The sequence below is a fragment of the Ips typographus genome, linkage group LG1, assembly GCF_016097725.1.
Source record: "Ips typographus isolate SLU linkage group LG1, UJ_Ityp_2.0, whole genome shotgun sequence".
NCBI classification, from domain to species: Eukaryota; Metazoa; Arthropoda; class Insecta; order Coleoptera; family Curculionidae; genus Ips; species Ips typographus.
In genome coordinates, this window is record NC_138422.1 from 29425863 (window position 1) to 29447878 (window position 22016).

Below are 22016 nucleotides of genomic sequence, written 5' to 3' on the forward strand. Positions count from 1 at the left end.
TAAAAAAGTTCCACAATATCTGTCAACATTTTCAATTTACAAGCTGTCAAAGTGGCACAAATACAGACTTGACTCAAATTTAGTGCAACTAGAAATTTCCGATAAAATATTAGTGTTGTATGACAACTATTCCAAAAGTACTGAATGTCATTTTAAAGAAGACATTTTGGTCTACAATTTGATATAAAAAAACTTCCACCATACCTGTCAAAATTGTCAAGTTACAAGCTGTCAAAGCTGCACAAATACCGACTTGACTCAAATTTAGTGCAACTAGAAATTTCTGATAAAATATTCGTGTTGTATGACAACTATTCCAAAAGCACTGTATGTCATTTTAAAGAAGACATTTTGGGCTCCAATTTGATATAAAAAAGTTCCACCATATCTGTCAAAATTGTCAAGTTACAAGCTGTCAAAGCTGCACAAATACAGACTTGACTCAAATTTAGTGCAACGAGAAATTTGAAATAAAATATCCGTGTTGTATGACAACTATTCCAAAAGTACTGTATGTCGTTTTAAAGAAGACATTTTGGGCTACAATTTGATATAAAAAAACTTCCACCATATCTGTCAAAATTGTCAAGTTACAAGCTGTAAAAGTGGCACAAATACAGACTTGACTCAAATTTAGTGCAACTAGAAATTTCCGATAAAATATCCGTGTTGTATGACAACTATTCCAAAAGTACTGTATGTCGTTTTAAAGAAGACATTTTGGGCTACAATTTGATATAAAAAAACTTCCACCATATCTGTCAAAATTGTCAAGTTACAAGCTGTCAAAGCTGCACAAATACCGACTTGACTCAAATTTAGTGCAACTAGAAATTTCTGATAAAATATTCGTGTTGTATGACAACTATTCCAAAAGTACTGAATGTCATTTTAAAGAAGACATTTTGGTCTACAATTTGATATAAAAAAACTTCCACCATACCTGTCAAAATTGTCAAGTTACAAGCTGTAAAAGTGGCACAAATACAGACTTGACTTAAATTTAATGCAACTGGAAATTTCCGATAAAATATCCTTGTTGTATGACAACTATTTCAAAAGTACTGTATGTCATTTTAAAGAAGACATTTTGGGCTACAATTTGATATAAAAAAGTTCCACCATATCTGTCAAAATTGTCAAGTTACAAAGCTGTCAAAGCTGCACAAATACAGACTTGACTCAAATTTAGTGCAATTAGAAATTTCAGATAAAATATCCGTGTTGTATGACAACTATTCCCAAAGTACTGTATGTCATTTTAAAGAACACATTTTGGGCTACAATTTGATATAAAAAAGTTCCACCATATCTGTCAAAATTGTCAAGTTACAAGCTGTCAAAGTGGCACAAATACACACTTGACTCAAATTTAGTGTTTGTAGCTGTCATTTTTAAGAACATTCCTGTTTGACATTTGTTGTAAAACTACTAACCTTGATTTTGACAGTTTGTATTTCTGATTTTTTCACCCTTTTTTCCTTGCACTCCTGTTTTTGTTATGGCATTCCCCTAGAAGACCAACATTTAAATTAAGTTCGGTTATTCTCTCTTTCCACCATTCAGACGGTAATCGGACAGTTATCACGTGACTGCGCTATATGTACACGATGGAGTGTCACGTGACAAATAGAGGACACTCTCTTTCTCTCTCTTTGTAGCTCTGCTTGCTTGACTGCACGATCATAATCCATCCTTCTCTATCTTGCATCAAATTTTCAACAGACGATATTGAAGGTGAAAATTTAAGTGACACAATATTTCAATTTTTTATTAGATGGGCTATTAAATTGCCGTATTGATACAAGATTATTTCCAGTTAAATTGTAATATTATAGTAAACATTTAACGAGTTTTGTCTTATTACCATTAAGAACCTAAGAATAATAAATATGTCAACAAGCTCCTCGGCACAATTTCTCACCCAACACAATGCCATTCCAAGCTTTAGACTGAATGGAATAAGTGACAAAGCCATCCAATAAAAGCTGAATTCCGAATAATTCCAATAATAATTAAATCCGAACCATCTAGACATCAATCCAACGCATCCAAACTTTAAAAGAAAGTAATAACGTACTTTGAAACGAAGAGGAATGCTCAAAAATTTATTTTCCAGACATTGTCAAACCAAAGTCTTGTTGATATTAAAAAAGTTAAGCAAAACAGGTATTTTAAAAATCTTGTATATTATTTAAACGATAATTGCTTATTTGCTGCAACACAACAAGCACATTTACTCTCTCAGATAATGTTTCAATCTGAAAAGGACAATACCTCTTTTCCAGCTAAGAGCTTTTCCTGGTGAAAGCAGAAGTTTATTAAGAATGGAACTGTTTTCGTATGCCGGTTATTAAACTGCCTACGTGGTAAAACTGTTAAAATTTGTTCCAATTGTTAAGAACATGCTGTTTATTTAGTTAAGGCCACAAATTGCATTTTCTTCCATTAGAACGTTAGGAAAATGGAAGCCACGTTCAGTCAAGTCACGTTCGGATGCCTTATGGACGGCTCATCAGTACTTCTGGCATCGTAATAAGCTTGTTCCAGCCAGAAAGACGACTATTAGTTGAAATTTCAGTTATTTTTTGCTACTTTCATGTATTAACACACAAATCAAATAGTCAAAACTGCTTAACAACTATACCAAAGAGTAGAGTACCATTATTGGATTTATTTTATTATTGTATAACATGTGATACTAAAGAGTACATGTCTGTATTCCTCCCGACTTTACCAAAATGTTTCCTTTTACTATAAATGAAGAGTCAGCAATTTCTAAGAGAAACCGACCAATTTATCCAATTTTCTTTTGGGTAGTTTTCTCACTGAATCTCCATTAACGATGGCCAACCAATAGGTCAGTTTATTTCATTTTTCCTGTCTTAGGCTGGGCGTAAATTGATGGATGATTGATGTTTTTTTCCTTTAATGTAGCAAATTTGAAACAGTTTTTCCTCTCTAACCCGAAAGTATTCGATAAATAGCTATTTTTATGTAAAGCTAAATATTTACTTATCTGAAAAATTAACTTTAAAATACAAAGCCAGACTCAGTAATGATCTTGTGTTGGAACGACTAAGTTAATGTAAATTTCAATTCAATTGAAAATAGTTAACAAACTACATTTCCTAACAAACTTTTGCTGCAAAGGTGTAATTTCCTTCTGTTTTGTAAACAATATTTGTTTTTCTTTTATTGTGTTAACGATGGGTTTGATATTAATATATTTTGACAAACTTTTCTGAAAGGAAAACCCCTGATGAAGTCCTTCCTACATATGTCTGATATAAGTAACATTAACATAGCATTTCAAACAGTTTTTTCTAAATTAAATCCATTTTTGTTATCACGATGTATAGGATAGCAAATTCTGGCATTAAAAAGAATAGTATATTACGTTACTAAGAGTAGAAAGAGTCGATTATTGTGCTGAGCTCAGAAGATTGTCCGATGCTGAGACGAAGGAAATCAGGTTGTGGTTGTTACAATGAATCTGTCGATATTTTGCAATTTGAACTAAAAAACGCTTGAACAAAAAGCTCAGCATAATAATATTCTCTTTCTCCTCGTCGTAACATAATACCTATACTATTATTGTACTCGACTTTTATTGTATTTCTTACAGAAGGTTCGAAACCCCCAAAGAGTATATAAAAAGTAAAAGAAAAAGATCGTTTCTGACGTTTCCTCGTTTCAATTCTGCAACTGAAATAAAGAAAAAAATCCGACCCGTTTCATCAATTCACGTTACACATATGACGTACGTTAAAAAACGTGCAAATTCGTTTACTGAAAGTCGGATGGCGAGAGGTAAAACAAATTCCCGTTACCGTGGGCTGTCAGATGGAAAAAAAGAAAAAATCGACGTCGAAGCTTTGAAAATTTCTCGGAAAATAGATACAACTGTAAATATTACATTTTTATCACTTATTGTTGTATAGCTTACTTTGTTGTGTCATCAGCTCTGCGTGTAAACCTGCCATTTTGTAAAATAATTAGAAGTAGCATTAAGCCAGGAAAGTTTTTCTCACTTTAAGGCTATTACTAATTGGGTTTGATTAGTTTCTGGATAGTTTTCCTTTTACCGTACTTTTGCCGCAATGCACCCAACAGGGAAAGAATTATTGTGGAAAATTGATGTTTTTGGGTCTTTTTTTCATGTTTTTTTCTTTATGCCCACATGCACAAAGTACGGCCAAAAGGTACTTTTTATCAAGAAACAAACTTTAAAGCCCCCAATTGTCCCAAAAACCCAATATGTACCGTATATGTAGTAGTGACCTTAAAAAGACTAATTCCGCAAAAACAAAATTCAAAATAGAAAAACGCCACAATGTAATAAACAAGCAAATGTTTGCATCTTTATTTGTCACAGTTCCAGTTGGTAAAATTGGAAAAATACGAAATTTTGTGAATGTTTTTGTTTTATTTTGAGTTTAGAAGTTTTTAAACTTTTATCTAAAGTACAGGGAAAAAATAAAATTTTTGCCTAAGGCAGGTGCAAATTGACCACTTGCTATACTTTTGTCAAATGTCACTTTTATGTAATTTTTCCTGCTTTCACTTATTCAAAGATTATCATTCTATCAAGATTGAAATAAGGCTGAATGAGTACAACAGAGAATATCCGTTCACCATATTATCCACTCTCGTACAAAATCTTTTATACAGAGTATCTTGTAACACGCCTGCATAAAATTTGATCACATACTCTTGAATATTATGATTTAACCTTGTTTGTCTTCCAAAAGTCTACTTTTTTTTTAACTAGATGGCGTCCAAGTTCATATTTAAAAATCGAAAAATAGTATGTACTATGTATTTTATATGATTTGTCTGTGATACTAACTAATTATATTTAAACTACTAATAGTTGAATGAAGTGTTTTTAGAAAAAAATTATCAACTCATCCCACATAACGTAAAACTGCGTTTTAATGCATGAAATGTCGGAATTTGTAGTTTATTTACAAAAAAGTAAGTTTTTTGGTAATTTACAGGATTTTGAAAATGCGTAAATAAATTCAAATTGACGGTTTTGCCGCGTATATGACGTAGACGACTTTCAGCAGTTTTATTGGCTATGGCTGTCTGAGGTTATAAATCAGCTGATCGGAAGATGCTGTCAACCATCAAAGTCAAGTCACGAGTGAAGTCCGCAGAGTGCAATGTTGCCAAATAACACGTTTGATAACACGACAACTAATTTATTTCACTGGACAAAAAGTAATTTGATGTCAATTTGACATAATGTCTTTAGTCTAGTGTTGGACAAATTAAGTAAAATCATTTGTTTTTACAAAACGAATATGTGGTTTTTGACACTTTAAAACATTGCTCTTGTACAATTACGAAAGGACAGCATATATTACATTTAGTGACTATACCCACATTAAGCATCCTACGCACAACTGCAGTGACATTAATAAAATACAAATATACGCTTAAAATTCATTTTATCAGAAATTACAGGATTTGATATGAGGCCAGTGATAAATATGTATTTACCAAGCAGCAGCATAAACAAAGCAACTATTATTTTAATGCAAGACTAAAAGTTGTCCTGCATCTAATTTGTGCGGTTGAGCCCAACTAAATACATGTGCAAAATTTATTTAGATTTATTACTGGGTCGACCTGTAAGTTTTAAATTATTCCGCGACGTGATCTTTCGGAGATGGTCTAAGCCCAACAAACTCACAAGTAAGTTACTTTTACTATTTGTATACTGTACCAGAGATAGCGCAGTGTGTTGGTTTTATTATACTTAAGTAGAGCAGTACTGTTGACTGATAAAAATTTAGATATTTATTTGATCGGTAATTTTTTGTCAAAACGAGTCAAAAATTAAAACCAATTTAACAAGGGAAAGTTTAGCCTCATCTGTTATTTCAAAAAAGCAATATTTCTTGTTAACATTGACCGCATTCGTTTTCGAGCTCCATGACGTCACGATGACGTAATTTAGCAAAAGCATAATTTAACCAACTGTCAAATTACGTCATCGTGACGTCAAAAACGCTGTGCTCGCTCTATGGAGCTTGTAAACGAATGTGGCCATTGATTCGTGATTAAAGCAGGGTTTACAGTAGTTTACACCAAAAGTTTTAATTCAAAAAAGTTGGAAACATTTATTTTATAAAATTTTATGCCTCAAATAAATTCATGAACTTCTTGGAGTATAAAGTGATTTGATTTTACACTTATCAAACTTTTATGTCAAAGCTGTCAATGAAAACAGTTTGACCAACCAAACCAAGTGAATTTAGTGTTTAGGTGGTAATAATTACAGATTATTCCTACTTGTTTTTCTGGTATTTTTAATATTTTTATTTTGAAATTTCATTATCATCCTGAATACTGTGTTTATGTATTGAATTCTGCAGCTCTCACTATCACTTTTTCGTTTTTGTCTGTTGACAGTTGGCATTACGCAAAACGGCAAGTTTGATCAAATAAGTTGATGTATGAAAATAGAACATTCTTCAAATTCGTCCTTGAAGTAGCTTCATGAATTTTTTTGACATCAAAGCGCGGTGTAAAACCTGCTTAACAAAGTCTGGTAAATCCAAAACCAACTTAAGGAAAACCGTGTAACGGACAGAGAAACATAGATGCGCGGAACAAAGACGGAAAACAAAAAAATTATCAAGTAGGCGGGAATTTCAGCGCGCTGTTGCCAAACTAGCCAAACGTCAGTGCTAATACCGACCACAGCATTAATTTTATTTCCATTCATTTGGATAATTTGTATTCGGTCAGCGATCTGTATTTAGTCCGATTTCTGTCTATTTGTTTAACGATTTGAATCAAATTATTTAATTTTCATTTAGCAGTCGAATTGCCATAGCGCCACCGCGTTCTCCTAAATCATCCATCTGTCATCTGTGATTAAAATCTAACCTCAAATTAAAAGTAAACAAAAACAATTACAGTGACAGGTATATTAATACAAGAATGAACTTTTTGTAGGATTTTGGGAAAACATGAAGAAATGACACTATTTACACAATAATAAGAGTCACTCTAGTAAACTCTAGTTAGTAGCCCTCTCAATTTAATGTAGAAAACTGTCCCCATACAATTCATCAGTGAGAGAATACCTCAAGGGATTCCTAGTGAAGTGTTATTAGTGAAGTTATTTTTCCTGGCCTGTACTTACGCATGTAGTGATCAGAAACCCTGAAGCTTTCAAAGAAACTCGAGAGTAAAGCCAATCTGCTAGATAAAACCCAGACAACATTCCTACTCTTATTGAGTCAACAGTCCAGTTACCAACAAAGCCATATTTAGAGAACCAACCAACAAATGGGTTGTACAGTATTAACCAGGTATTTATTTTATTTATTTATTTAGTTTGAATACCATAATAAGGTGTAAAAAGTACTAAAAAGTCTAAAAGATTTGATTCACTACACAATATATACAAAACAGTACAGCCCTGCTCATCAGTAAATTAGGTTTCTCTTACCTTGTTATTCAAACATTCAACTAACCTTATTATCATCAGCAAAGTCCTTTATGGGTGGATTGTTAAATCTCACTTTGATTGCTGGACACAATAAGTTATGCTGTTGTTTGCCTTTAAAGAAGTAGTACTTTTGGTCCAATTCAATTCAGTTCAAGTGTATGAATGTGATGTGAGATCAACATGTTAAGTTTGTGGGGTCACTTTTTTTATGGTATAAAAATCATATTCTTCCTTGTTTTGCCAAAATTGTACAATATAGAGTTAGAATACTTACTTATTAATGTGATTATCATTGTTATTGTTGTGTGTTATTGGTTTTTTAACATTTAGTAGGACTGAGCACAAGCAGATTTATTTTGAGGTTGTAGATTACCACACAATTAAGTTGGCATTCCAACGAAATGTCAAATACAGCTGATTGAAACTTTTGGAAGAGCAAGCAGGACCATTAAAACACACTTTCTTATGAATTTGGCAGGCATTTTATGAAATATCAATGAAAGTATTTAGAACATCACTAAATTTAAGTTAAAAGTCTATGTATCCATGAGAAAGTGTGTTTTAAGGCTGTCGTCCATGTAGATATAGCTAATTACCTACACATAAATTAATTCTACAAAAATCTTTTAATGTTTACAATCCTGCTTGTAAACATTTGCTTGCCTGCTTGAAATTTGAAAGGAACAACTTTTCAAATTTACTTAAGTTACCTTTTTGGTTTTTAATAAGCATTGTAATCAGTTTGTGTAAATTAAATTCATTTTGCTGCCTGAGTAAAATCAATTATTCAAATTCGGACCAACCTTAATTTGGCTTAGTCTGATTTGGGATTCGCTGTTAGACGTTCCAGACCTGTGTTGAATAAACTTCGTCCTTCTATTTGAGGTCTCCTTGCTAAAGCGTTTATTTAATAAGAAACTGAAACAATATCTCGTTCTTGCTTCGTGGGGAACGTGAAAAAAGGTTAGAAATTTAAACTGGAGAAACAAAGATTAACATCGTTTTTCAACGTTATTAGCTGCGATTTCTAAGCCGCCAAGCCAATGTGAGAAACTTAAACTCCATCTAACTTTTAACGAGTTTTAAAAGTAGCGGAAATGTTTGAGGTCAAGCTGTTTCTTCCAATAAAAGCCCTATAGAAAATTCTATATTATAAGCATTAAAAAACTTTAACAATCATAATTAATTTTAGTTTTGACAAAAAATGTGAGCTTTGAATAATGATAGCTCGGTCTACTGGGTAACTACTAGGCTCAGTATTGAATTTGCTGTCTTTTGTTTGGAAGATAAGGTTAATGTTATTTTCAACTTCCTTGAAAATAGAGTAAAATTTTGTTTTCCCAGCAAACATGCTACTGAAATTATGCCATATACTTACTGAACATCCTATATGTAGTGTATTTTGTTTTTATTAATCACACGTTTTCTTTTTTTCAGGTAGGTAACCAAATTCTGTTAAAGATCCTCCGACTGTGACATGGTATGAATTTTAGTTTCTTTTTCTACTACTCACAGTGAAATAACAAATCACAACCTCAACAGTTTAGAGAAAAAATAAGTAGGCAATTGCCACTGGCTGAACGGCACATTTTTGGAATCCTCTTTAAATTTCCTATCCAATAACCTCAAAAAACACTACAAAATTTAGTACAGTCAGGTAGAACAACAGTGTCAAAATTTGAACTGCCAGAAACAGTCAGTTTGAAAGGACAGTCAGGGACAAAATTGCATTTAAAACCCACTTGGAGTGAGAAAATGACTGTTTTAAGCACATTTTTGGAATCCTCTTTAAATTTCCTATCCAATTACCTTAAAAAACACTACAAAATTTGGTACAATCAGGTAGAACAACAGTGTCAAAGTTTGAACTGCCAGAAACAGTCAGTTTGAAAGGACAGTCAGGGACAAAATCGACTGTAAAACCCACTTGGAGTTAGAAAATTACTGTTTTAAGCACATTTTTGGAATCCTCTTTAAATTCCCTATCCAATAACCTCAAAAAACACTACAAAATTTAGTACAGTCAGGTAGAACAACAGTGTCAAAATTTGAACTGCCAGAAACAGTCAGTTTGAAAGGACAGTCAGGGACAAAATTGCATTTAAAACCCACTTGGAGTGAGAAAATGACTGTTTTAAGCACATTTTTGGAATCCTCTTTAAATTCCCTATCCAATAACCTCAAAAAACACTACAAAATTTGGTACAGTCAAGTAGAACAACAGTGTCAAAATTTGAACTGCCAGAAACAGTCAGTTTGAAAGGACAGTCAGGGGCAAAATCGACTAAAACCCACTTGGAGTTAGAAAATTACTGTTTTAAGCACATTTTTGGAATCCTCTTTAAATTTCCTATCCAATTACCTTAAAAAACACTACAAAATTTGGTACAATCAGGTAGAACAACAGTGTCAAAGTTTGAACTGCCAGAAACAGTCAGTTTGAAAGGACAGTCAGGGACAAAATCGACTGTAAAACCCACTTGGAGTTAGAAAATTACTGTTTTAAGCACATTTTTGGAATCCTCTTTAAATTTCCTATCCAATTACCTTAAAAAACACTACAAAATTTGGTACAATCAGGTAGAACAACAGTGTCAAAGTTTGAACTGCCAGAAACAGTCAGTTTGAAAGGACAGTCAGGGACAAAATCGACTGTAAAACCCACTTGGAGTTAGAAAATTACTGTTTTAAGCACATTTTTGGAATCCTCTTTAAATTTCCTATCCAATTACCTTAAAAAACACTACAAAATTTGGTACAGTCAGGTAGAACAACAGTGTCAAAATTTGAACTGCCAGAAACAGTCAGTTTGAAAGGACAGTCAGGGACAAAATTGCATTTAAAACCCACTTGGAGTGAGAAAATGACTGTTTTAAGCACATTTTTGGAATCCTCTTTAAATTCCCTATCCAATAACCTCAAAAAACACTACAAAATTTGGTACAGTCAAGTAGAACAACAGTGTCAAAATTTGAACTGCCAGAAACAGTCAGTTTGAAAGGACAGTCAGGGTCAAAATCGACTGTAAAACCCACTTGGAGTTAGAAAATTACTGTTTTAAGCATATTTTTGGAATCCTCTTTAAATTTCCTATCCAATTACCTTAAAAAACACTACAAAATTTGGTACAATCAGGTAGAACAACAGTGTCAAAGTTTGAACTGCCAGAAACAGTCAGTTTGAAAGGACAGTCAGGGACAAAATCGACTGTAAAACCCACTTGGAGTGAGAAAATGACTGTTTTAAGCCCATTTTTGTAATCCTCACTAAATTTCCTATCCAATAACCTCAAAAAACACTACAAAATTTAGTACAGTCAGGTAGAACAACAGTGTCAAAGTTTGAACTGCCAGAAAGATAGGTTAAAACGACAGTCAGGAACAAAATTGCATTTAAAACCCACTTGTAGTGAGAAAATGACTGTTTTAAGCACATTTTTGGAATCCTCATTAAATTTCCTATCCAATAACCTCAAAAAACACTACAAAATTTAGTACAGTCAGGTAGAACAACAGTGTCTGGCTTTCTAAAAGTATCAGTTACTGTTCAATTAATAATATTATACAGTGTGTCCCAAGTTGGTTATACAAGTATTGGGATCTCGGTAACCGTAAGAGCTACAGAGTCGGTTAAATGGGGAAAGTTTTAGAGAATTTTATGTGAAACTTATTTCCGGTTTCCAAATAAATTTATCTCTCTCTGTTTTCGAAAAAAATTGGGAAAACGTTTTTGATTTAAGTAAGATTTCGTAAAGTTGCTATTCAAAGGTTGTAAGTTATCTAAATAAGGAGAAAAAATATGATAACATCCATACAATAACATACTTTTGATGATACTTTTTTTTTTACATTTTTTGAGCAGCTTCATTTGAAAGGGGACTTTTTTTCAGTTTAAGCTGACATTTTCATGTTTTTACAGTGAAAATGGACACGTGACGATTTTTAACCATCAAATTTGTTTTTAAAGGTCCTGAAGATCACGTGAACGTTTTAAATATCAAAATATTTTTGATGGTTTTGAGGTAAAAACAGTCAAGTGACGATTTTCAATCATTAAATTTATTTTTAAAACGCTCAAGCTGGCATCCACAAAATTGTTGAAACCAATCTTAAGACAGGAGTAAATTTCTTAAAAACGTAAGATTTATTGTATGGTACTTACATAAACCTTGCAAAAACAGGCAGTACTGACTAAAGTATATATTTCACCAAAACCTGGTATGAGAAAATGTATAGAAATTCTGTTTTATACCTGTCTGCTCGTATAACGAGTAGACAGACGCCGGATACCCAATAGGGCAGGACCGAATTAGGCTCAAATAATTTCATTTTTTGGAACTGATTTTTGTACAATTTTTTGCTTAAATTAAACCGTAAGTTACAATTTTTAATACAGTTTTACTGTATCGAATCAAATTGATTAATGATTTTGTCAAGATTATTGCACATGTTAAATAGCCGGCAACTAATTGCGTACGTCATTAACCTGAATAACCAATTATATGTGAAACTTCTGTTGAATCGTAAACTGAAAAAGAAATCCGACCCTGTATACAGTTGTAAGTATTTTATACTATAGAAGGCGATTACGGAGGGACGACTAGAACCAGCTGTGCGTGAACACCCATTGGAATGGGTGTACGAAAGCGGTAACCATTGACGCCATTACTGTTTACGGACGTTATAAAACTTTTAAATTTCTAACCTGCAAAGTGTAGTACTAGCAAACAAAGAAGTGTTGTGTTTTAGCAAATTTTGTGATCTACGTAAGGACCAATGTTAAAGCGTTACAGTATGGGAAAAGTGTTGGTGCATTTGTGTGCCGGACATTTATTTTTTTGATGTTTGGTGTTTCACTTATTTTGTTATGAGGGAAAAAAGGGTTTGCAGCTGTATTAGAAAGCCAAATTCTTTTTGCGTGGTTTTATAGTGAAAATCAGTGTAGAAATGGCATAGGTATACCTCCATTATGTGATTATGAGTGTAAATAGTGTGTTTTTACTTTTTACAGTTACTGATACAATTTTTTTAAAGTTTCTTGAATTTTGCTAATTATTACTTATACGTATACAGGGTGGTCCAGTTTTAAGTGTCAATAATTCACCATTCGATAGCCAATCAAAAAATAAGTTGACTTGCATTATGTCATTTTTTCTGAAAAAATTTTTAATTTTAAAAATCGTTTTATAGTGTAAAACTGAACATTCAACCCTTGTGAGAGTCCAAATTTGTACTGAATAGTCTAAAAACTTGCTATTAACTACTAGGAATAGTCTTATAATTCGTTTTCTCAGACTGCCTTCCTGGTAAAAACTAAAAACAGTCCGGAAATACATGAAACTCATTTTTTGCTACTAAAAATAATCTAAAAGTTGATTAAAAGGCTAGAATTGACTTTACTAGGACTAAAGGGAATCCAAAAGTCTATTTTCAAGACTTTAATTGGTGTACAACTAAATTTTCTGAAATAAGTCTAGAAGTAAATTAAAATTTCGGACTATTTTATTTCTCAAGACTAATATCGTAGCATTTGGTACCAAATTTTTTTTTCGTCTTTCTTTTCTTCTTTTTTAAACTCGATTTTTCAGTCTTAAAAAGCACTAAAAACAGTCTGAATTTCTTAGAGATACTACAATTTATTGCACCTATGAGTGTAGAAATTGAATAGTAAAGAAGCTAAGCTTGAAATGACATTTTCAAGACTACGGATAGTGTACAAACTGGCTTTTAGGCCTGATAAGTCAAAAGATAGTATTGAAGCATCTTAAAGCACTAAAAACAGTCTAGATTTTTAAGAAATACTTGAATTTTTAGCACTGAGGTGTCTAGAAGTCGATTTAATTAGTAAGAAAGCTTAGAATGATATTTTAAGTCTATGGAGAATGTAAAAATTGTTTTTTTAAGTTTGCTATGTCAATAACTTCGATTTTCCAAGCTGAAAGCAGTTTTGAAACACTAAAAATAGTCCAGAATTCTAAGAAAATGAAAAGCAAAGTAAAAGATACGAAAAGTTAGTTTTCAAGACAATTTTTATGAATCTAATGTCAATGTACTGTTTCTAAGACTATTTTCAAGACTAAAATATTGAAATTTGTTTTCAAAGTATGAAAACTTACTTCAAATGCAAATTTTACGTTTCTGATGTCACTTTTTGGTGTCCAAGTAAATTTTTAAGGTTTAAATGTATGAATTTGTAATAAAAAATTCTAGAAAAAGTGGTTTTTTATGTAAACAAGTCAATTTTGAATATTATAGTCTCTGGATGTGTATGAAAACTGGTTAGAAATACAATTTTTAATCTTCTGAAATCGATTTTTATCTTTTCTAAATCAATTTTCACTTTTTTTTTTTTTTTGTAAACTATGAAAACTGGCTACAATAAAATTTTTTAAGCTTCTTAAGTCAATTTTCCGTTTCCAAGACAATTTTTAAGTTGGGTTGGGTTAGTTTTGGTTCTTTGAACGTAATAAGTGAATTATCTCGTAAACGAAGTATTAAATTAGAATTGTATAAGAGATAATTAATTTTTCATCGTGAACAATAAATTTAAAAGAAACTGTAATTTTTGAAAAATATCCAAAGACGTAGAAAATAAGACAGAAACCTGAAAACTATCTTCCTGTATCTACGCTTCTGGAGAATTTTGGCAAACGTCATTCATAATGAGTATTAATTTCTAGAGTGCTTGTTCCAAATTTGATCCAACGGTCTGACAGTTATGACAAAAAAAACCGATTTTTTAAAGTGAAATTTGAAGAACTGTATTTTCCTTAGGAAGCCTTTTTCAGAAAAATGACATAATGTATGTTAACTTATTTTTTGATGACTTTGATTGACCACCCTGTATATTTCATAAAAAACAAAGTTTATTATAATTTTTTAAGAAAAAAATTATAAAGCAATGTTAGGTCTAAAATAGTAATATCTCTAAGAAAATGATACAAAAATACAATGCAGACTTACTGAAGTAATAAAGTTAATTATTCTAACAACTTAATATGCAGGATGTCCTATGGCGAGTACTGTCAGGACTTAGTAAACACCGATTTTGATTTGATCAAAGCAAATTAATTATAATGTCACTATACAACGCATAATTAGCACACAAAATGTTCACCATTCTTCTCAAGACAGTAGTATTTGGTTCTTGATAAAGAAAACTCTCAATCCCAACAATTCCTGAACCCCAACCAGTTTTGATCACTTTTCTCATAAGTGTATTTTGATCATTTCATTAGTAGGCCAACATTACAGTAGTGTAGCGTGTAGCACAGCAACTCAATTCTTTGGTTTAATGATCCTTGTAAGAATTGTGTTTTCAAGCTAAGCCTTATTACACAGTCAGTGAAACAAATAATCCAAATTCCTATTAAGAATTCGTTGCACCTTGGCTTTGTTTCTGCCAGCCATCGTGTTATTAACAGCAAAAAGACTCTATTTCACTTCTTTCCTTCATCTTTGATAGTTATAATTAAAATTGTGGTACAAATACTATCTAAAGTCAGTATTGCTGAACGTCTCAACGTCATTCACAAAACCTAGCCAAGTTCAAATATTTAACATTCATCGATAGCACGAAAAATATGGGAATAACAGACTCACACAAATTATGTTCCTGGAAACCTAATGGAATAGCAAACAAAATATACAATAATGACACTTTTTGTATAATATTTATGCAGTTGTGTTAACCTTAACATTTTTGTATCTTCTGCAAGAAAAGGAATTACTACGGACTTTGATATTAAACGTGTTTTTAATATTCAAATTGGGAAAACGTGTACTTATACTCGTGAACATAAATCAAAGTTCTATATCCGATATTACAGGCGTTGTAACTTGCGAATTAATGCGCATTTTTCCTAAAAATAATAATGGTTGACAAATTGATATGATGAGTTTGTTTATTGTTTTGAACATTCAGTGCAAAATCGCAGATGTTAACTGCGATTCGTCGAACAAGTCACCTAAAATAATATCCTTGATTAATTTATGTGGTGAAGATAATCTGATATTTAAAAAGAAAGTGGTTTACGTATTTTCACTCATGACATGTCTCGACTGATTATTAGCTATTCTTGATAAATTACCATCATTACGAATTGAACATTATTAACTAATGGAGAAACAATTAGACCATATTTTGGATCCAAGCAAATCCAGATATGCCATATTACATGCTGGATGATTTTTGTAATTTTAGTCTCTACAGTTATCTTCTGGCATTACATTCGTTAATTTCCCAAATCGTTACAAAGGCATCTTTTGGTTAATTTTGCCTAATATCAACTGTTTATGATTGAGATGCTTCAGACGAGATTTTAAAGTAAATACGAAACTTTGTATTTGTTTTATTCTAGATTTATCACAATAAAAAACTTTGACTAGTATTAGCTTTTATAAATTCGTTAACTCACTTTGCGAAAAAAAGCTAAAATTCTGTAAAATAGCTTTATAACTAGAATGGCTAACGGTGAAGAGGAGCGAGGTTTCTTTGTTAGTCAATTTAAACGAGTATTTGTAAGCAATTTATCTTAGTCAATTTAAAATCTAGGCACAAATCCAATTCGTGTCAATGTTAATGAGTGTGCATTTATAAGATCGAATCGATTGGCAATATCGTACTGAGGCACAAATTAAGAATCAAGTACACTGTTTATTGCATTTAAAATGAATATACAGTGTGTCCCTAAAGTATGGAATAAATTCGATTAAAATTCAGCGAATTATCTTTTAGCTCGGACACTGTATGTTATTATTTTTAAACGCGCGTTTTTTTAGAAAAAATTAGATATACAGGGTGTATAATTGAGATACGACCTTCCAGTTGACGTTTTTCAGTCAACTTCAGTGCTTTTCAGCTAAAAAAATATTGCAGTTTGTTTTTTTTCCTAGATATTCCATTAAAATACAAGGTGTCCCAAATTTGAGCAAGAAATGACTCTTGTAATTTCTTAAATAGGATGATTCATTTTTTGATTTTTGGAATCTACGTCAAATTCTATTCACACACATCACTATCAATATCTAATTCTACTTAACTTGTCAAATTAGGGAGTAATTTAGGGTCAAAAAATATGTTATTTTATGGTGAAGGAACTTTGACGCCCTCTAGCGGCCAAACGGTATGGCCAATCAACTCATGGGGGGTATTTTTGGAAAGCTTGAAATGTGGTCTATCTTTTGTTTTCTATGACATTTTGCCGTAACTTGTCAAATAAGGGAGCATATCGATCCTCAACTGTTTTTGCTCTAGCAGTCTTGATTAGCCGCCTCTCAAATCAAGCAGAAATTCTTAATTTGAGCAAAATTTTCGTGCACTTATACAGAAAATTTGTAATAACTCGCTTATTTGAACCATCCTGTATATACGAGCCAAATAACAAAAGAGAGCTAATGAATGGTGTTCTCACGTGACGTTGAGCGATCACGGCTAAGTTTCCCGGTTCGGCCGCTGGAGGGCGTCAAAGTTAACCTTGCTTTTTTGTAGCTTTTACTAAATATCTCGGAAACGCTTCAAGTTAGAGGTCTGAAATTTTTACCGCAAACGTACCTTGAGGGAATGTGACTTTTACCTTCAAAGCTCTTTTTTGGTACCAGGCACCGTTTGTCCTTGAAAAATTAAAAACAAAAATTGTCAAAAAATTTAAAGGGTGGTACCTTTGAATTTATTTAGAGAAAAATTTTGAATTTTTAAAATAAACTTCCACTGCCTAAATTCCTTCAGGATAATGATACAAAAATGACGTAAAGTGTCATGTCACAAAAATGTCTTTTTTTTAGGGTGCCAGGCACTGAAAACCGTTACATAAGTTCCAGGTCATCCCCAAAACTGTGACGGTTGGGGCAAAATTGATGTCAGGGTGACACAAGGTATCTCAAGTTAACGGTTGAGTATAGGGTGTCCCAAATAAGTGAAAAACAATTTTTAGTTTCCGGGAAATATCTGAAAAACTGTGTAAAAAGCAAAAAAATTCAAAAACTTGACTTTGACGCCCTCTAGCAGTCAAACTATCACACCAATAACCATTTTTGAATACACCGTTGAAAAGCCTTTGGTCTGGACTATATTTTACCTTCAGTGACCTTTTGTCGTAACGGTTCAAATAACTGAATTATTTTAGGTTAAAGCAAAAATGGTTAAATCACTTTGAAGGTTTGTGAAGCTTGACTTTGACGCCCTCTAGCGGCCAAGCGGTGCAACCGATTAACTTAAATGAGCTCATTTTTGGAAAGCTAAAAGAAGCTTTTTTAATTATTACCGTTTTTTTATTATTATTGTACACGGTTTTTAAGAAAACATTATATAGTTATTTTCAGAAATTGCTTCAAACGGTGATTTTTGATCTCACCATACGTAAAGAACTAATATTTACCAAAAAAGTTCAGTAAAATACCAAAATCCAAGTTTTAATGGAGTCATTGTTTGCCTGGAAGCCGGGAAAACTGTTAATTCGGGTTGTTTCCGCTAATCCATGAAGGTTCAGCTATTCATAAAAGCACTTTAGCTTCGCATGCAGTTTAAAAGAGAGATATTTTGGAAATTATAGGGGTAAAAGCATAATTGAGATGGAACCATTCAATGATATTATATTAAGCAACCCAGAGTTATTCCAGCCAAACATTTACTTTCATAGATTCATATTTGATTTGTTCAGATAGAAGAGAATTGCCTGTGGTAACTTATTATTCACTTGTAAATAATAAACGTACGTATATTAGTTTCTTCTAAAATCTGTTTTTATAATAAATAATTCCCACAACAAAGGTCTGATAAATTGTTAGGGAATATTATCATAATCAAATATTTTTTAATCAGGAGATTCTGATGCAAATAAAAAGTACTTGATATCGCTTATTAATTAACCACACACGCAAATAAGCAAACACCACAACTTAATTAAATAACGTCTATTGGTTTAGCTTCCCAACTGTAATGCTTTATCAGGGATTTAACTAATTTAGTAATGAAAGTCAGTGACTCAATTTGCGACGGTTTTAATCAACCGAGTTTTGCAGTTTTGCATGGGGCATGGGTAAAGTAAGAGCCACACCAACCAAAAAACATAAAATGGCAGAGATGGTAACAGAACGACGCAAACCTGGGGGAGTAAATCTGAAAAGATCGAAATCCGTTCGAGCTTCTTTAAAATCCATAGGAGCTAAACTGCTCAACAACAACTCATCGCCAGTGAGAAGGGAGCTTCTGAACAAAACTCCTTCCATGACAAGTTTGCAGGAATTTTACCGACCAGAAAATACAAAACCTTTCAGACTGCATAGACCGACTTCGATTGAGACTATACTTAAAACACCCATGATCAACTTGGACAAAAACGCAACAGTTGGCAAACCTTTTAAAATCGTGGAGAAGCTCAACAAAAATAAAAGGGATCTTCTGGATGGGCATCAAGTCAAGATATCCACTCCTCCAGAAGTTGTGGCGCCCAAAGCCGCCCAACTGTTACAAATTCCTTCAGGGGTATGGGATAGTAACGATTTCAAGCAGCCTTTGAAACGGATTTACAGTGAAAAGTGTGTTCAGCATGGAAAGTTTAGTGAATTTAATTACGACTATCGCAATAACGGGTTTCAAAGGAATCAACTGAGACTGTCTATTACAGGAAGAAGAAGAAAGAGAACAACTAACAGTAATTCATCACATTCTGATGACGAGAGTAAACGTAAGTATGACTTGGATTTTAACTGGGAGATTTCTATTTGCTGGAAAATTCCCAGGATAATTTGCTATTTATGGTTTGTTTGAGTAGAAACAGGAGTTAATTTTAATAACAAGGATTAGTTTGTCGACGAGCACAAATAAGGACCTACTGAAGGATCTTCCCATTACCAGCTCTAAACTATTTTGAAAAAGTATTTTTATTTCTGTTGTAATTTAAGCAAATTTTTGGCGATTAATAAAGGGCAGTATTTTCTACTCTTTTGAGTAAGCTAAAAAATCGAGAAATTGTCATTTTACTACACCATTTACACATGTAGTTTAGAAAGCGTCAGTGGAATTTTAGAAACCATAAGATGGATTTAAAAAATATCACTGGTATTTCAGAGAAGGTACTTTCAATTTTAGAATAATAACTTTGATTTTTGAAATTGCAATTTGTATTTCAGATTAGTCATTTGTATTATAGAAAAGAGCAGTTGGATTTTAGACATGGTCATTTGTAATTTGGAAAATTAAAGTTGAGCAAAAAAAGTAAATAAAAAAAAGTAAATAAGTAAAAAAAGTAAATAGTTTAACGAATATTTTTAATAACATTGTGGTTTAAGCAGTTCAATGAAAAATCGATTTATCTCGAAAACCGTTTATTTTATCGAAATAAAGGAAGAGTACAATTTTTCGATAAAAATGTCGAAGAGTATCCATTAATGGCGTTTGCAGCTGAAAATAATGACAGCTGTCAAAGTTTAAGCAAATTGTGTCTTAGGTCCAGTTAGTTCATGCCTTTCGAAGACGAGATACTTGGTTTTCATGTCAAATAGAAGGTCTCTTTCGATAAAACATTAAACCCAATAATGATTACAATATACAAAGTGTTTCAAAAGTTATGGCCAAAAACGTTAATTGGAAGGCAGTTCTTTGGGGCTCAATATTTCCCTTAAGAATGACTTCAACAAATCGTATTATTTTGACCTCCCCTGCATGCCCCCTAGAGATTGTCATATAATTATGGGACACCCTGTATATTTTATATAAATTAATACACCCGATGGGCGGGTTTTTTTGCTTAAAGTTATATTATAAAAAAACAATAAACTAATAACCACATAGAAACACAAAAAAATCTGAAATTGAAATAACGCATTCTAAAATACAAGTAACCTTTTCTGAAATACAAGTGACGAATCTGAAATACAACTTACGTTTTCTAAAACCAAATTTACGATAATGAAAAACAAGTTATAGATTCTGAAATCCAACTTATATTTTTAAAATCCAAGTGATATTTTCTAAACTACATGTGTAAATGGTGTAGAATTAATAAATTCTGATGATAATCGAAGAAAACAACAATTTTTGTTTGCTTTTTAACAGTTTTTGTTAAATTCGAGTTAAAGTTTAGTTAGTTAATGTTAAGAAAACCATGACAATTTGTCACAACAGACAAATTGTCTCTATTACACTCACAAATTAATCAGAAGCAATGTTGCCAAATATTAAGAATAATCATGTGACGTAACAGATACAGTTTGCACCAATATGCATTTATAATTTGTGGGATCTGTAAATATGTTTTTATATCATTTTTAAGAAAAACACCAATCATTTAATAAAATTTGATTATAGTAGCATTTCTTTTTGGAAAATTTGAAATTCTATTCAAATTTGGGAAACAAAACTCTTAAAAGACATTTTTTGAGCTCTTCAGAACAAGTTAAAACCATCAGGCTTTGCTATGTCTGCCACTATGTCGGGTTTCTTGTTAAGAACCTAGACCAGACAAAGAACTAGCCAAAATTAAGAAAAATGCTATTGCACCCAAATTACCTGCTTCGGAAACCTAAAGGTGCTGTTGTACTAGAGTGAGGTTAAGTTAAAAAAATCTGACAATATGTGGATGTTAAAAAATCTCATGAAAACTGTGGCTGTTATTCTTTTCTTTTTGTGTTTCTAAGGGTCAAACCAAGTTGACCATATTAAGTCAATATTTTGTCCCTTTCCAAGAAATGGTAAATAAATTCAGAACGTGTACAAGTGGGAACATTTCTATGTCACAATCTCACAAAGTTGGTTTATTAAACGTTGCTAGCATTTCGAAAGGGTTGACCAGAAAAATATACCTCAAAAATCCTAAACCAAATTACACATCAAAATTTCAAAAATACTGCTAATTTCTATAGCATCTTTCCATTTTTTTAGTCTTTTAGGAACAATAAGAAATTTGTATCGTTCATAAACGACAGAAATGATAGGATAAGATTATGGTTTGGCGAATATACAATTATTTAAGATCTGATGTAATCCAATTTACAGGAATCACAACCGAGCAAGAAAAGTAAATAATCTTGTTCCATTGAATATTTTCGCATCACCTAACATCCTTAACAAGCAGCAAATCAGTTGCTTAACCGACGGTGGTTATCTCTACACTTACAATGGCAAATAGAGCAAATCTTCTGTATCTAATTATAGTCTGATGTTATTGCATGTTGTCCCGCTTTCGTATTCCAATTCTAGGTTTCAATTCCGCTTTTGTGCTTTACCTGGGTGGTTTCGATGAGCGGGAATATTGTGTTCATTGATTAGTTGAATTATGATACAAATATAATAACGATCCAGATGAATAAGTTTTCGTCTGTCTGTCAGAGGTATTTATTTTACTTAAACGAACATATGTCAATAATTCACCAATGAATAGCCAATCAAAAAATAAGTTGACATGCATTATGTCATTTTCCTGAAGAACGCTTCCCAAGGAAGACACAGACCTTCAAAATTGTTTAAATGCGTCTTTATTTTCTACGCTCACTGGATATTATTCAAAATTGACAAAAATGTCTACTTGGGTTATTGTATTTTTTAT

General features: G+C 32.2%; 1 protein-coding gene across 11 annotated transcripts in view; it reads left to right on the forward strand.

Moving 5' to 3' along the window:
* wake (ankyrin repeat and fibronectin type III domain containing protein wide awake) overlaps nucleotides 1-22016 on the forward strand; it is a 71109-nt gene that overhangs the window by 18403 nt on the left and 30690 nt on the right. Inside the window, exons 1-2 of one of the 11 annotated variants that reach the window (XM_081990366.1) lie at nucleotides 12083-12239; nucleotides 18493-19157. The exons of 6 other annotated variants lie outside the window; for them this stretch is intronic. In XM_081990366.1, coding sequence (XP_081846492.1) covers nucleotides 18506-19157 — 652 coding nt within the window. In that variant the 5' untranslated portion in view covers nucleotides 12083-12239; nucleotides 18493-18505. Of the gene's footprint in view, nucleotides 1-5548; nucleotides 5707-7036; nucleotides 7335-12082; nucleotides 12240-17726; nucleotides 19158-22016 lie in introns of those variants that run through there. 4 more of the 11 variants (XM_081990378.1, XM_081990435.1, XM_081990462.1 and 1 more) reach the window with 4 other exon arrangements.